At 27.0% G+C, this 16,798-nt stretch overlaps 4 protein-coding genes across 6 annotated transcripts; 3 read left to right on the top strand and 1 right to left on the bottom strand.

Moving 5' to 3' along the window:
- The first annotated feature begins 1,769 nt into the window (after nucleotides 1-1,769).
- Nucleotides 1,770-5,241, top strand: LOC145943642 (uncharacterized). The gene is made up of 9 exons (XM_083051322.1): nucleotides 1,770-1,931; nucleotides 2,216-2,335; nucleotides 2,455-2,572; nucleotides 3,348-3,615; nucleotides 3,747-3,863; nucleotides 3,925-4,015; nucleotides 4,344-4,486; nucleotides 4,881-5,013; nucleotides 5,120-5,241. Exons 1-9 carry the CDS (start codon nucleotides 1,788-1,790, stop codon nucleotides 5,171-5,173), a joined length of 1,188 nt encoding a protein of 395 aa, XP_082907448.1. The 5' UTR covers nucleotides 1,770-1,787; the 3' UTR covers nucleotides 5,174-5,241.
- A 633-nt stretch (nucleotides 5,242-5,874) lies between these two features.
- LOC145944067 (uncharacterized) lies at nucleotides 5,875-11,463 on the top strand. Its single transcript, XM_083052081.1, has 9 exons — nucleotides 5,875-6,161; nucleotides 8,486-8,605; nucleotides 8,776-8,887; nucleotides 9,288-9,546; nucleotides 10,268-10,384; nucleotides 10,445-10,535; nucleotides 10,867-11,009; nucleotides 11,130-11,262; nucleotides 11,343-11,463. Exons 1-9 carry the CDS (start codon nucleotides 6,072-6,074, stop codon nucleotides 11,397-11,399), a joined length of 1,122 nt encoding a protein of 373 aa, XP_082908207.1. The 5' UTR covers nucleotides 5,875-6,071; the 3' UTR covers nucleotides 11,400-11,463.
- A 970-nt stretch (nucleotides 11,464-12,433) lies between these two features.
- LOC145943818 (uncharacterized) lies at nucleotides 12,434-15,039 on the top strand. Of its 2 annotated transcripts, none has more exons than XM_083051663.1 (5): nucleotides 12,434-12,678; nucleotides 12,828-13,392; nucleotides 13,595-13,898; nucleotides 14,236-14,372; nucleotides 14,540-14,679. In XM_083051663.1, exons 1-4 carry the CDS (start codon nucleotides 12,639-12,641, stop codon nucleotides 14,332-14,334), a joined length of 1,008 nt encoding a protein of 335 aa, XP_082907789.1. In that variant the 5' UTR covers nucleotides 12,434-12,638; the 3' UTR covers nucleotides 14,335-14,372; nucleotides 14,540-14,679. The 2 variants fall into 2 exon arrangements, with proteins under 2 accessions (XP_082907789.1, XP_082907787.1); XM_083051661.1 differs by having other exon boundaries at nucleotides 12,436-12,678; nucleotides 13,595-13,888; nucleotides 14,540-15,039.
- A 13-nt stretch (nucleotides 15,040-15,052) lies between these two features.
- Nucleotides 15,053-15,940, bottom strand: LOC145943819 (nucleoside diphosphate kinase 6, mitochondrial). 2 transcript variants are annotated; one of them, XM_083051664.1, is made up of 3 exons: nucleotides 15,759-15,940; nucleotides 15,302-15,605; nucleotides 15,053-15,234 (listed from the first exon to the last, which is right to left on the bottom strand). In XM_083051664.1, exons 1-3 carry the CDS (start codon nucleotides 15,834-15,836, stop codon nucleotides 15,056-15,058), a joined length of 561 nt encoding a protein of 186 aa, XP_082907790.1. In that variant the 5' UTR covers nucleotides 15,837-15,940; the 3' UTR covers nucleotides 15,053-15,055. The 2 variants fall into 2 exon arrangements, with proteins under 2 accessions (XP_082907790.1, XP_082907791.1); XM_083051665.1 differs by having other exon boundaries at nucleotides 15,302-15,602.
- Nucleotides 15,941-16,798: the final 858 nt, after the last annotated feature.

Raw genomic sequence — 16,798 nt, 5'->3', positions numbered from 1 at the left:
ATCTATCTTTCTCCCCCCCGTCTATACCGGCTACCTTCCACAAATAATATATCACTAGAAACTTAATAAACAAAAATGTTGATATAATATGATATAGAAACATGCATATGTTAATTAAAAGCAACAATTATTAAATCTAGTTCGTTATAAATATAGAAAATTCTGAATTATGGTTTACAATTTAGCTTTCATATTTAGCCGGTGATAGGTTTGTTTATAGATAATTTGCGAGTACATGTAAAAAATTGACCGTATTCCTCTGGAAAGACAAACTTATCCCACGAGAGCACGAACAAGAATGAGACATGTGAAACTGAATTACGTGTGACGAAAAACGAATACACGGAATGCTTGAGAATAAAAAAGCATTTTTATTATACTTAATGTGTGTAGTTGCAATCTTTGCATGTATGTTGATATTGAACTATGCCGGGGAAGGAATTACAAATTACAACAATCACGTATACTCCACCGCGTAAGATACAGTTTTATATATTGTTTACACGATTGTGCATATATAATATATCCTGCATATCTCCTTCACTACTAAGTTCTTCACTATTTATCAAGTGATAATTATTTAATAGGTACAACAGTCGATGGTATATAGCACCATTACATGCACAAAAACTGATGCTCTTTATGTTGCAAAGAGGCAGTAAATCTGTTAATCTTAATGTCGGTGGATTGATTGTGATATCCTTAAGTATTTTGCTGCGGTAAGAAAATAATCGTATATTATTCTTTATAATAAAATTTTTAGAGTGCTTAATATTAATAATGCAATATAAAACATTTTTTGCAGCTAACACAAGCATCGATGTCCTACTTCACCGTTATGTATTTCTATGCAGGAATAATGCGAAGATACATTATCTGTACATAGAAGCTGGCTATATACATAGATACAAATCGGTTATAATTTACCAATGCACACAAAATCTTTATATACGAAATTAACGTATATATATTTTTAAAGAAATATAATTATATCAATTTATGTTTCACGAACAACAATAAATGATATGATCACTAGATTACAAATCAATTATTTATACAGTTATAATTTATCACTATCACATGCACACAAAATGTTTACATACGGAATTAACGTATATATATATTTTTGAACGAATATAATTATTATAATATATATTATTAATTTATATTTCATAAACAGCAATGATATATCATTAGAAATTTAATAAACAAAAATGTTGATGTAATATGATATGAAAACATGCATATTTTAATTAAAAGCAATAATTAATAAGTCTAGTTTGTTACAAATGTAGAACACTGAATTATGATTTACTGTTACCTCATATTTTACCAGCAATAGTTTCTTTTATAGATAATTTGCAAGCACATGTAAAAAATTGACCGTACTTCTCTGGAAAGACAAACTTCTCCCACGAGAGCACGAACAAGAATGAGACATGTGAAACTGAGTTACGTGAAATTAGAGCGATTGCGCTTGCGCCGACTTCGATCGAAAGAGTACCTGATGCGTTTCTATGTATGAAATATATATTTCTTAAATTTCCTGGCAAATTAATCGATTAAAGATTAAACGCTCTTTCTCACAAAATTGTTAAATTACAAATGCATCGTTTTCATAATATTATGTGCAATTTTGTATTTATCCTGAATTAGATAATTTATGATAAATTTATTTTAAAAGAAGTAAGTACAACAATACTTAATTTGAAGAAGAAGAAAGGGGAAATAGATGTGACTTTATCATATTTTTCCACAGTTCCAGACGTCCCTATGCTCGCAGAATAATGATCTGCATCGAAACTCAACATTTTAATCTTAATCGGATCCTTCTACTCGCAATCGGCTTATGGCCTTATCAGAAATCAAAATTCGTTCGACTTCAGGCAATCTTGTTCTTTGTTATTCTGACTAGCTTTGTTATAGTCCAGGTACGTCTGTATTTTTAATATTATTTTATATTATTATAGAATATGCACTTATATACTCAGTCATTAATAATTATAGCAAGCGCTTACTTTTAGATGCAATTTTTAAATATAATTATTTTTTATTAATAATAAAATATATTGTAACAGATATTAATTGTTAAAGTTTCATTATGTTATTATATATTTTTATATATTACAAAGAAGATTACTGTTTTACTATTACTAAAGTAAAGAATTGTTATCTTTTCTTAATATACGATTTTCACTAAAATGTTTAAATGTAGCTCACAGCTTTTATAACCACAAGATGCACTGTTGACTTTCTCATTAAAGTTCTTTCGACTGCAATATTTTCTATTTTCTCCGTAATTAATTACAATATGTTTTGGATTAACACTCATAATGTAAGTTAACTGTTTTTCTGTACCGATTTGTACAAATAAATATTTTTAATAACTTAATTTTCATACATGCAAGCTTTTCCACTTTTTCAAAACAGTATGAAAGATTATTGTGATGGTAGGTAAGAAATTTATTGGATCAATTACAGTATATCTGTAATGAGCTAAAAGATGAAAACGAAATTGCTATCATTAAAAAATATGGAAATAACGCGAAACGTTGGACAGCTATATTTACATGTAAGATAGCATTTTTTATTAACTACTATATATGAAAAACATAAAAAATACATGAAAAATAGTCATGAAATTGAGCAGATTCCAGTCGCGATAAAAATTAAATATTTAAATATTTCTGATTAATTATTTCGATTCTTAAATATATTTATCACCTCACTATCAAAACAAACAAACAAAAAAAATATAAAATTTATATATATATAAAATAACACGAAAAGACTTTGATATATGTATAAATTAAGAAAAGGGATTAATAAGAGCTAGATGCAGAAATTGTTCTTGATTTAATTTGAACATTTCGGTTCTTGTTTTTAATCAAAAACATTTACGTGTTTTGATCCACATTTCCGTCTTACATCTTTGATAAATCCTCAAAGCGATCGAAGACGAGATAAAGAACAAGGAGCGAACGTCCTGACCTCAGCAATATGGAAGACACACAGCAACTGTATAGTATATTAGTACTGTTTTTATATATCGCTGAGATCAGGACGTTCGCTCTGTGATCTTTATTCCGTTTTTGATCGCTTTAAGAACTTATCAAAGATACAAAACGGAGATGTCCTATCTGCATTTGTATATATGTATATGTATAACATGTTCATACATATTAATTGTTATCGTACTAAAAATACATATTTTGAATATTCTGCAAAAATATCAGAGCAGAAAAGTGATTGAACAGCGAAATTTTTGTAAATTTTGTATAAGTAATATATTTCAGAACATAAAAAAAAAACAATTTGTATAATTATTTCTTTTTAAATGTTCTTAGCGCTCGCCATATTCGGTGCATTTATTATCAATTTATTAGCAATTTGGCAACAGATTCTTGATCCTGTTTTGCACAAAAATGCATCTCAACTACAGAAACAAACAATACAAATAGTGACTGAATATTTTGTCGATCAAAAAAAATATTTCTATTTAATTTTATTGCATACAAACGCATTTATTTGTATTGGGTCGACTGCGTTGGCAGCGACAGGTACAATGCTCTTAGGATACATCATACACATATGTGGAATGTTTAAAATAGCAAGGTGTGAAAATATAAATTTAAAAATAGACACGAAATGTATGGCTGCAAATAAAATCTGTGTTTGTTTATTTTAATTTTTGTCAATACAATTTTGGGAGAACTACGTTTTTACAACAGACAAATTAATCATAGTTATCGTATGGAGCAAGCAATGCTGAACAAAATGTTTGAAAATATTAAAATAAAAAATCAAGATATGATTTATAAGGAAATAATTGATGCCATCGAAATTCATCGCCAAGCTATGAAGTTGGTATGCATGCGATAATAATTGTATAGCACTTATAGTAATAATATATTTCTTTTAAAGGATCACCAACATTTTCGTATCTACTTTTGAAGGCTCAATCTTATTGTTAATAATATTTAGTGTAATTTCCTTGAGCCTGAATATTTTTGCAGTAAGTGTTTTACTTTTCGTGTTTGTAAAAAACACTGTTTATAAAAACCTACTTCTAAGTAGTCTCATCTAACGTACAACATCTAATAATAACCTAAATTAAAAAAATGTATAGATAAAAATATATATGTAATAAAAATTGATGATATGTGAATACCCTCCCCAAATCGTCCTAATTATCCTAAAATCCTAAAATTTTAGGAAACGAAATTTATAATAAATATAGAAATTGCTTTTTGTACTTCTTGTCTATAATTTGTTATAGCATACTTATATAGTGAATAATTTATGAACATATGAAATATGTTAATCACATAATCATGTTTTAGATTTTTCGGAATGCATCACTTGGTAATAAGGAAGGATGTTTATTACATATGTTAAGTATGTCTGCCCTCTTTTTATATATGTTCGTAGGTAATTATGCCGGGCAAGAAATTACAAATCACAACAATCACGTATACTTCTCAGCGTAAGATATAATTATATATAGTTCACGTAATTGTACATATGTAAAATTATATAGGGTATCTGGTAATTAACTGATCAACCGAAAGATGATGGTAAATTGGATTAAACTGAATAGAAAAGTCCTGTACCATTTTGTTAAATTCGCAATAATTATTGCGTTATTAATTAAAATATCTGAGCAATGAGTACCGGCCTACCGTTTTCGACCTGCTCATTCGCTTAGATATTTTAATTAATAATACAATAATTATTGCGAATTTAGCGGTACAGGACTTTTCTTTTGTGTTTGACCCAATCTATCACCATCTTTCGGTTGGTCAGTTAATTATCAGACACTCTATATATATTTCCTTTATTATTAGTTCTTCATTATTTATCTAGTAATTATTTCATAGATACAACAGTAGGTGGTATATAGCACCATTACATGCACAAAGACTGATTCTCTTCATTTTGCAAAGAGGTAGTCAAAATTTCAACCTAAATATCGCCGGATTGTTTGTAATATCATTAGAGTGTTTTGCAACGGTAAAAATCATTGCATGTCATAAACTGCGACACACACACATATATACATATAACTTTCAATTAAAATGTTTCATAGTGCATTATAAAAGTTACTTTATTATTACAGCTAATACAAGCATCAATGTCTTATGTCACCGTTATATATTCTATGCAGCAATAATGCGAAGATATATATATATCTACCGAAAATCGACCATAATGTTTTCCCCATTTCAAGTAGTAAATGATGACTCCAATAAATTTAGCATAAATCAAATAATACAGAGTTTACGTTACAGCGTTTCATTGCCTGATTGTTGCATTATTTCGATAATCAAGAAAACATAATATCACTTTTATTTATTTTTCGATAATGGATATATATATTATATTATGAAATATAAACATCATGTGGTATGTGTGTTTTGAAAAGATATAGGACAAAATGAATATATTTAATACTCTAAAGTTAATTTTACAAGTACAGAATTAATATACAAATATACAGAATTAACGTATATATTTTTAAACAAGTATAATAATATATTAATTTTTATTTCATCAACCGCAGTAAGTGATATCTGTCTCGTAAAAAAATTGAAATAAGAAATAGATACCTAAGTGTGATTTCACAAATAATACTAAAAATATAAATGTTCAGTTTTTCTCATTTCCAATTAATTATATCTCTCATTTTCAATTAAACATTTTTTTAAATTTAAAATATATAATCGTCCCGTTAAAATCATAATAATTCCAATTTACTTCTTAAATTATAACGTTATCTGTGTAAGCAAAGAGAAAAAAGTTATTCTTATAGAAGCAAAATTGTAAATATTTTCACTATTTGTGATCTCTGCTGGTATTTTGCACTGTGTTGTCATGTGATTATATTAAAATATTTACGTTACAATCTATGATAGGAAAGAAATAAATTATGCAATATTCAAGAGAGAACTTGAAAACACGGATATAGTTGAAATTGTGTTGATTTTTTTAGTCTGACACATCTCGATTCTCATGGAGAAATAATATGCATCAACCAGTATTTTAGGATCAATCGTATACTTCTACTCGCAATGGGTTTATGGCCGTATCATGAATCACTACTCGTTCGATTTCAGCGAATCTTGTTTACGGGTATTCTGGCAAGTTTTATTATATTTCAGGTATGCCATATTTTCAATTGTATTATTATGTGTCAATTAGGCCATTGTATATTTAAATTAATTATTTAATTATTTAAATTTAATTTAATTATTTATAATATATAATCTAAATATATATGTATAATATATTTAGTTATTAACAAAATTCTTATAAATTCTGTATACTATAAACATTTAATATGATTATTATTATTATTTTGATGTTACCATAGAAGAAAAATAACGAAAAGTAACTGATTATTTCAAACCAGTAATCAAATAAAAAAATAATTAATTAATTTTACAACTTTTTCAATCAAATTATTGATTGCTGTTGACAGTTTATTTGATTGCAGAATGTAAGTTTATAAATTAGATTAAAACATATTTTAATATTTTCAACATATATATTATATACCCCCATTAACGCTATAAAAATGTTACAAAATAAACAATTTCTCACTCACCGATCACGTGCAATAGCGGAGTTGTAGTACATAGTACATTGATCTGAAAACAAAATAATTCAAATTATGTTTATACATATGTGTCGAATATCTCATAAATGCAGTTTAGAAAAAATGTTTTTATTCTGCATACCTCACAGTTGCCCCGCTGTCGCCTGATGCCTCCACGGGCCTCCTCCTCCTCTCTTGGTTGACCGTCATTGCTCCTTCGTAGCACTAACGATATTCGCGAAAACACGAATAATTACGATCGCCCGACACTTTACACGGCACTCCCGACGCGCGAAACTTTACACGGCACTCCCGACACGACGCGTGAATCGCACTGTGTCTCGCAATGTTACCTGTAACAAATAAAATACATACATATATTAGAATAATCTTATTATTTCGCATTATAACATACACAATATAAATATGTAAACTAGAATTAACGATAAATATATCCACGGATCGCAACACATTCGCGGCGCGCGACAACAGATTAAGTTGGGTTAGGTTAGGTTGGCAAGAGATTTTGCATTGAATTTTTCGCGAAATATGCGTTTCGAACAATTACGCCTACATATTAACGTTGAAATTATGATATGCGATTGATAAATATTACAATACAAAGGTTAGAAATCGTTTCTAACGCTTATGCTTACTAATTAATCACAGCGAGACGCAGCTCCAACTGCCTGATACTCGCGGCGTTTCGGTAATGGCCGAGGCTACAAACATCGGCAACTTCATTCTAATAACGCGCGCGCGATACTATATACATGACTTAATATTAATAATTAATTAAAACTCGAAGGAGATTCGTTCGAAAAGATATAGCTTTAGAAAGAAAAAATATTAATCGAGAATAAGGTATTATATAACATATTATTTACAACATATTACTATTTTATATAACTTTTATCATATTATTATTTTAAACTTTAATTAGCAAATAGTATAAATTAATAAAATTAAAATTTAATTAGCAAATTATAACATACACAATATAAATATAAATATGTAAGCTAGAATATTTAATAAGCAAATTTTCGCTTTATTAATATTTTTTGACACATATCAGCTGATTAAAGCGTTAATTTGCTAATTAATTTTTAAAATAATAATGTTATAAAAATTAAAATAAAAATGTTTTAAATAATATGTTATAATACTTTAAACTCGATTAATATTTTTATCAGCTAATTTCTGTCAAACAAAATTAATCAAGAATAAGATATTATAACATATTATTTACAACATATTACTATTTTAATTTTTTTACCATATTATTATTTTAAAATTTAATTAGCAAACTAACGCTTTAATCAGCTGATTTCTGTGAAAAAATATTAATCGAGTTTAAACAAACTTTATATCATTTTTTTTAAAATATTCTTTTTAATATAAAATCGAAGAATGACGCGCGTGTAGCGCGCGCTTGTGTTGTTCTAGTCATGTAAAAGTATAGTTATATAATATATCGTATCATATAACAATTCTTTGTCTGTTACATAAAGATTTTTCGAAATTTTTTTATATACTTTATCTTCTGCACGTGACTTATATATAGCCCTATTAGCAATCAAAATTTGTTTGGTTTCAAATAATCTTATTCTTTATCATTTTGACAAGCTTTATGATAAATGCGCTCATATTTTTAATTATATTATTATAAAATATGCACTAAACATATTATCAGTTGTAGCAAGCGCTTTTACGCAAACTCTAAATATAATTAGATTATTAATGATACAATGTAATACCCTGATAATTAAAAATATTTTATTGAATTATTTTATACATATTATAAAAGAAAAATTATTTGCTACTAAAAATAGAAGAACATGTATTTTTTAATTCAATTTCTTTTACAAAAAAACTGATTAATTGCAGATCATACCGCTTATAACTACAAAATGCACATTTGAGTTTATCATCAAAGTTTTTACCGGTGTAATGATTGGTAGTCTTTACATGATTTACTACAATTCGTTTTGGATAAATACTCATAATGTAAGTTGACTCTTCTTAATGTATTTGTTCGAATAAATCTTCTGATTAAATAAATTAATAAATTAATAAATTAATAAAAGATAAATAAATTTTTCAACATGACAATTAATTTTTTCTTCATTCAAAATACTAATCAATATTTCAATTCGTTATTATTACCATAATTATAGATAAAATGTTTATTGGAGCAACTTCAAAATATTTGTAACGGATTAAAAGATGAAAATGAAATTGCTATTATTGAAAAGTATGGAAATAAAATCAAATATATTACAATTATATGTAAGACATTTCTTGTTAATTATTAAGCGTAATATTAAACAGATTACAATCGTAATAAAAATTAAACATTTCAATTAATCTCATTAACTATTTTAACCTACATATTTTTATCATACTTCTAAAATAAAAAGTTTTGGAAATTGCATTACAGAAAGTATTTATACGCATACACACATATGTACATATTTTTTACTTATTTAATTAATAATATTTATCACTATAAAACTATACAAATTTTTACAATCAATAGTTTGTAAAAATATTAAAAAATACAAGATTATAAAGTATCAATTTTGAAGTGATAAAAAAAATTATCAAAATTTGAAACATGCATAAACAGCATATTTCGGCACATATATATAGTAATTTATGTAATTAATTCTCTTTAATTGTCCTTTAGTTGTATCGTTCGGTATTTGCTGTCTAGGTGTCATATTACTGCTGATATGGCTACAGAATACTGTTTTGTATAAAAATGGGTCTCAACGTCAGACAGTGCAATTCGTGACTGAGTATTTTGTGGATAAAGAAAAATATTTTTATTTAATTTTACTCCATATAAACGTAGCAATTTGTATAGGGGTGACTACGTTCATAGGGGGGGGTCTAATGCAAATAGGATATATTGTATGTGCATGTGGATTATTTCGAATTGCAAGGTGAGAAAATAAATTTAAGAATAATTATTAAAATATAATTGCAAATAAATCTTTTGTTTGTTTTTAATGTATTGATACTTTCAATTTTGTATAAATTATACAGCATGATCATGAAGTAAATAAATTCCTTCGTATATATTTTCACATTTTAAACAAAAATACGGCAATTTTTTATAGTACCAAAAAGCTTTAATTATTTTAAATGTGAAAAAAATCACAATTTCTTTCAGAAAAAAGAAGAGAAATAATTGAAAATTTTTAATTAGCATTTGCAATTAACGTACTACACATTACAAAAGTTTAAAAAGAAAGTTTAAGTCAATACAATTTTAATATCATTTTTAAATGGAGCAAGTGCAATAAGTTCAAAGTAAAATTTAATCAATTGTTAAAAATTTTGCCACAACAATCATATAAAGATATATGTGTGATATCAAGCATTAGTTTAAAGGAAAACTTATAAAAGAAATTATTTTATTGACTTCTGATGACTATTCTGTATACGAAAAAAATGTTAAATTTTAAGTTTGACCATCTTTAATGGAAACTAAAGTAAAAATTATTACTTTGAAAAAAATGAATAATTACTAATTAGTTCATCTGTACCATAAATATATCAGAAACCTCAATTTTAATTCTAAAATAGAAATAAAAAAGACTTTTAAAAAAGTATTATTTTCTTGTTAACCTGTATATTTATAGAAGAAAAAATTATTCATAGTTATCGCATCGAACAAGCAATGATGATTAATGTCGTCAAAAATATTCATCTAGAAAATCGGACTATAATTTATAAAAAAATAATTGATGCCATCAAAATCCATCGCAAAGCTATAAAGTTAGTATACAATAACAATTAAATAATGATTATTATAATCACATTCTATTTTTCTTAAAGGTTTACTGAATCTTTATCGTCTAGCTTTAAAGGCACTTACTTCTTACTGGGATTAATTTCTGTAATTTGTTTAAGCCTGAATATTTTTGTAGTAAGTATTTTCGGGTTCTTAAAACTCTTATTTCTGAGATAGAGATGTATTGTACCATTTAATATTATATAAATAAAATCAAAGAAATCGTAGATGACAATAATACAATCAGAAAGCAATAAAAATAACTGATAATATACTAATATCAAATTGTGCTAATTACAAAATTATAATTTGAAAAGAAAAAAAATAAATAAATAAACTCAATATGTGAATTGTTTTCTTTTGTATTTTTCGCTTATAATTTTTTTGTAACACACATTATTATTCTAAATTGAGCAAGTTTTTTGTACATATCACAAATAATAACAAATCTCTTCTGATGTTTTAGATGTTTCGGAATGCATCGCTCGAGAATAAAGAAGCATTTTCAATTCACCTAATATATTCATTTGGAGTCATTGCAGTATTGTTTGTAGTGAACTACGCTGGACAAGAAATTACAAATCACAACAATCACGTATACTCCATCGCGTGAGATACTGTTTTATAATATTGTTCACATGATTGTTCATACCTATAATCAATATATCCTGCATATCTCCTTTACTATTATAATTCTTCACTATTTATTAAGTAATAATTATTTCATAGATACAATAGTCGATGGTATATAGCACCATTACACGCACAAAAACTGTTACTCTTTATGTTGCAAAGGAGCAACAAATCTGTTAACATAAATATTGGCGGGATTTTTGAGCCATCCTTAGAGTATTTCGCTACGGTAAGAATGATCGTATATTATTAATTATAATGAGATTTTTAGAGTGCTTCATACTAATGCAATAGAAAACTTTTCTGCAGCTAACAAAAGCATCGATGACCTACTGCACCGTTATGTTCACCGTTATGCAGGAATAATGCAAAGATATATTATCTGTATATAAAAGCTGACTAGATCAATTATAATTTATACAGTTGTTATTTATCACTACATGCACACAAAATTTTTACATACAAAATTAACATATACATATACATATATGTATATGTATATATATATATTTTTAACAAATATAATTATATTAATTTATGTTTCATAAATAGCATAATGATATATCACTAAAAACTTAATAAAGAAATGTTGATGTAATATACAAAAGTATACAAAAACATTAATTAAAAAAAACAATAATTATTAGTTCTAGTTTGCTATAAATATCCAATATATGTATATATCCAATTCATCTGATCGTTTTTTTTTAAATAAACGTCTTAATAAATAAATCTTTCGTATTTAAAACAAAATACATTTGTGTATTTAATAGAAAGAGAAAAGAGAAAACGAAAGAAAATGTGTGGAAATAACTGAAAATATCTAACGTTTAAAGTATTGTCAAGATTGATGTTTTGGTAAGAAGATAATTAGTTAAAAGTATCCAGTCAATTTTTTCATATTTATTATATTTAAAAGATTAGTGAATTCACACTTTATCTATCTATTTCTAATAATTGTAAGTATAAGAAAAGTTTTTTTTTTTGTTATTTAGCTCCAAACAAATTTTACTATTGAAAAAGATTCTTGGAATTTTGCTTCAAATTTTATATTAAAACTATAACGTTTTACAGACAGTGTGTTTCTCAAAAGATATCTTATACGTACTATTATTTTCAATTAAATAATTATTATAAATAACATATTGTTAAATTATATATTTCTCATTTCTCTTTTTCTCTTATTCTTGTTAAATTATTGTATTATTGCAATATATTAGTATTACTATTATTATTATGTATTGTTATATAAATTAGTAAAAAGTATATAAAAAAAAGATGTAGCTGCAGCTGAAAAATACGCATCTTATATGACCATTCATCGATAAAGCCGTTCATGAATTAACATATGTTTTTTCATGAATGGTTTTAGCTCTCGACATTTGGCAAGACTGGCACTCTGACAGATCAGGTTATACAACAGCTATCAGTTTTGGTGCAGCTATGTAAACAAATTTGTTTATGTGGTAACGGCAAGAACAACGTGCACGAAATGAAAATTATGCGGTAGAGAGACGTCAATTGGATGTAATTTTGTTATTCTGGAAATGTGCAAATTGTAAATGTGACAGAGTGACAATATTGACAAATATTATTGTCAAAAAGATGAAAGTAACGACATTGAAAGGCATTTTTCCCGATCCAAGTAAGTAATGTTACATATCATTTGTGATCAAAATAATTGTATAAAAGCTCAAAAGAAGAGATTCTATTTAATTAAACTAACTGATAGATTTCGAATAATGCATTGCAGATAAAAAATAATTAATAATGTGTAATGTATATTTTATATAGAGCCAGTTAGAAGGAAGAATTTCATTCAGGAAAATATGAAAAATCTGCGGCGAATGGAACAATGCTTGCAAACCAACAAAGAGATAGAAGAGCTACAAAAATTGCAACTGCACAATCATCACAAAATCACAGACAAATATCAGAATGTATCTGCAAGGGTAGTCACCAGTTTCCGAGAGAAAAAAAACCATGAAAACAATCATACTGACTCAGTGTCAAAAAATAATGTTCAATTGAAAACTAATAATTCAGCGTCAACTGACAAAGTAAAGGATGATGTACAAATTGAAATCAGGAACAATATACTTGAACTGGATAAAAAGCATGCTGCTCCTGCTAAAAAGATTGTTAGACAGGGAATAAATAATAATATATCAGATAGACAGAAGAAAACTAGCAAGTATAATAGGAGTCAGGAGAAACCACTGTCAAAGATTTCATCCGAACCAGATGTTCGAACCAAAGCTGAAAATGATACGCAGAGTACTGTAAAATATAGAAATCAAGGGATTCAGACTTTAGATACAAACCAAGTGGAAAGTATATATTCTGAAGGCGTTATTCGGTAAATATATATATATTGTGTTATAGATTTTAAGCATTGTAAAATAATGAATGTTAAATTAAGAGTTGTAAAAAAAAATGTAATTCTCGATACTTATAATTTATTATCTACTAATTGTTATTTATTTAATTCTTATATTATTTTAGTATTAGTTTTTGATATTTGTTTTCAGTTTTTTGTTGATTTGATTTATTTTGCATAGATATCCCTCAAAGAAAGTTACAAAGCACGATGAAACAGTGGATAATGGCGATTTAAATCAGCAAAAGGAGAGAATTTTAAGGAATCAATCTGAATCACCTACAGATAGAGGCGATATGAGTAATCTTGAAGACGCGCAAAATGTCGATTTACGAAATTTCGTATCGCCGGTACCTAGAGAAGAAATCGATTTTATCAAATTGAATAAAGAACGCACGTCCATTGCCACTAAATTGGCGACACAGCTTAACAACGGTGTACCACCACCGAATTATCGCAAGGGTGTTGTTCCTAAGTACGACATTGCAAGTAACTTTTTTCCTTTATCTATGATTTTAAAAGAATTTTTCCTATTATCCTTATCATATGTCTCAATTACTATTTTTTTTTTACATTGTAGTACATTTTTTAAAATTACTTTATATAATCATACTATGAGACTGATAATTCTTCCATTTCTTTTACATAAAATTTATTATTAATAAGAAATAAGTTTTAGAGTAAATATAGTGCTGAGTAAATACTTATATGAAAGAGAAGCTAGATATATTAATTTGATAAAACTTATAATTTAAATCAGATAAGTAAACACTTAAATAATTTGCTAGATTCTTTTTTTCTTGTAACAATTTTTTTGAATAGATATCTTCGAGAGAGAAAAGAAGCACAAGAAAAGGAGCAAAAAGCCAAGGTGGAAGCAATGCATTCAGATTGTCCAGAAGGACATGTGCCCATACCTGACCATGAACGTAAAGAGACGTTACGACTATTAAAGAAAAGTATGTATATATTTTAATACATTTTATATTATATATATATATAATTTATATATATATTTAATTTTATATATAAATATAATTAATTTTTAGAAGCAAAATTGGATTTCTTTTAAAAATTAATTATATTTAATTAATTAAATCTATTTTTGATTATGTCTCTGATGCAGATTACCAAGATTATGTCAATGAATTAAATATGATGCCTATAAAAACAGATACTTTAAGAGCACAGAGGCGCAAGATTGAAATAGAGAAGCAATTGAATAAACTAGAAGAGGGGATCAAAGTGTTCTCTCGTCCCAAAGTTTACGTGAAAATAAATGCATAAGTTGGAATAATTCAATCAAAACACAATGCATATTTTTAGATATTGATTGTCCAACTATGTTTCAATGCACCATCTACTGTTTTAAGGGTCCAATGTAGTGAATGTAATTGTATATCTTGTTAGAAAATGGCGAGAATCACAATTGTACATATTTTTCATGAGTATGAAAAATTAATTAGTCCGATCTGTTTATGTCCAGCAGTTTGAAGATATGCTATACAACGGAGAGAAAGATTCACCAAACTATTTTCTTACAAAACTGCATGTACTCTGAGTTTAATAATTCTGTAGATAGAAGCGTCTCCAATTATAAAAATAATAAATATTTTATTTAATAAATTAACAATGCTGATTATTATTCAATATGTTCATTCTGCTTTTCTAAGTAACTCTTGTCGATAGTATGCACAAAGGATATTGGATCGAAATGCAACCTTCCAAAATTATAAAATATCTCTTCGTTGTCATACCACTTCTTCGTATCAAAGTCTTTAAAGAATATTGCAATCTCTCTTTTGGCCGATTCTGTTGAATCTGTGGCAAATAATATGTTGTTGTTTTTTACAAAGCTCATCATTCTCGATATTATGACGTTTATTACCAGATCCATGTGTTGCATTCCTAGTATCTGACAGACCAAACATGCCTCTGATAGTGTCCGGTGCATTGTATTGGGCTTGATAGACCTTAGTAGGGCCCATCAACTGTCGCCACTTGGCGACAGCATCGTGGCCAGCCAGGATGTGAATGTCGGACGGGCCGCTGCACATAAAAGTCACGAGACGATTGTAAAAGAACTTGTCTCTGTGCTCCTTATAAAACAGCTCGGTCTCCTCGCGAGACATCGTCGCCCTGCGCGATCTCACAACTTTGAAATTATTGTCGATTATTAAATCACGAATCTTCTGAAAAATCAGAGCGAGTTTCAGTCATGGTCCCCTAAATCTCGATGCTTTCTTCAAGAGTTCGAATCAATTTGTTCAACGTGTGTCCTGCGAAACTTAATCAGTCTGCGTTTTTCGCGTACCTTTAAAGAAAATGAGGTTAAGTTCTCATACCTGAAGAGCGAAGGGAGATTTGACTATGTGCGGCTTAAGTATCGCCAATGTTAACTGCAGATAATTCTTCGATTGCATATCAACATTCTTCGGAACATTTACGAATTCGAGAAGTCGTCACGGTATTGCCATTATTGATAGATAGAGGGATGCGGTTACCACGTGTCTGACTCTGACATAACACCACATGTGCGTTTACGCGCTTCCGAAAAATGCCGCACGTCGTGCTCATTCTTAATTACGGTGAAGATGCTCGATTCTTACTTTTCCTACTCTCATTGATTTCTATTCTCTTTCTCTTCTCCTTCAACCCTAATTGACATTTAATCTGATTATAAAAGATGTTTAAATTGTATATAATCTTGCTTTCGGCTTCATATATTATTGCAAATGCGAGACATTTTTTTTTCGCAACTAATGATAAATAAATTTACAGATATATATATATATATATATATATACATATTGTATATATAAATAAATATAATTTATAATATTTATATATTATATAGTATATATACATTTGTATAATATATATTTATCTAAATATATATTTATTAAATATTAGATAAATATATATATTTAATAATCTAATTATTTATAATATATATAATATTATATAATATACTATATATACACTGAGAGAATTTTCTCGATCTTAGAATTTACCCTGAAAATCATTATGAGAATTTCTTTGATTAATATTTATCACAATAAAAATAATATTTATTACAATAAAATATATATAAAATATGTTTGATTAATTTAATAAACTGCATAGTAAAATTAATCAAACATATTTGATATTTTATTGTGATAGATATTATTATTTTTATTGTGATAAATATTAATCAAAGAAATTCTTATACAATTCTTTCCATGTCATATTGTCTCACGATTACTATGATTTTCAGGGTAAATTCTAAGAGAAAATTCTCTCTGTGTATGATATATATATGTATATATAATTATACATTTGTTGTCATTTCATACTATGTATTGCAATTGTTCACAACTCAAAAATATATTCCGAAATTATG

This window comes from Prenolepis imparis, unplaced genomic scaffold (genome assembly GCF_030444845.1).
Source record: "Prenolepis imparis isolate NDT839.2.m4 unplaced genomic scaffold, iyPreImpa1.0 SCAF_12, whole genome shotgun sequence".
Lineage (NCBI taxonomy): Eukaryota > Metazoa > Arthropoda > Insecta > Hymenoptera > Formicidae > Prenolepis > Prenolepis imparis.
The sequence above is the reverse complement of the archived record's forward strand: the minus strand, read 5'-3'. Positions and strand labels throughout refer to the sequence as shown.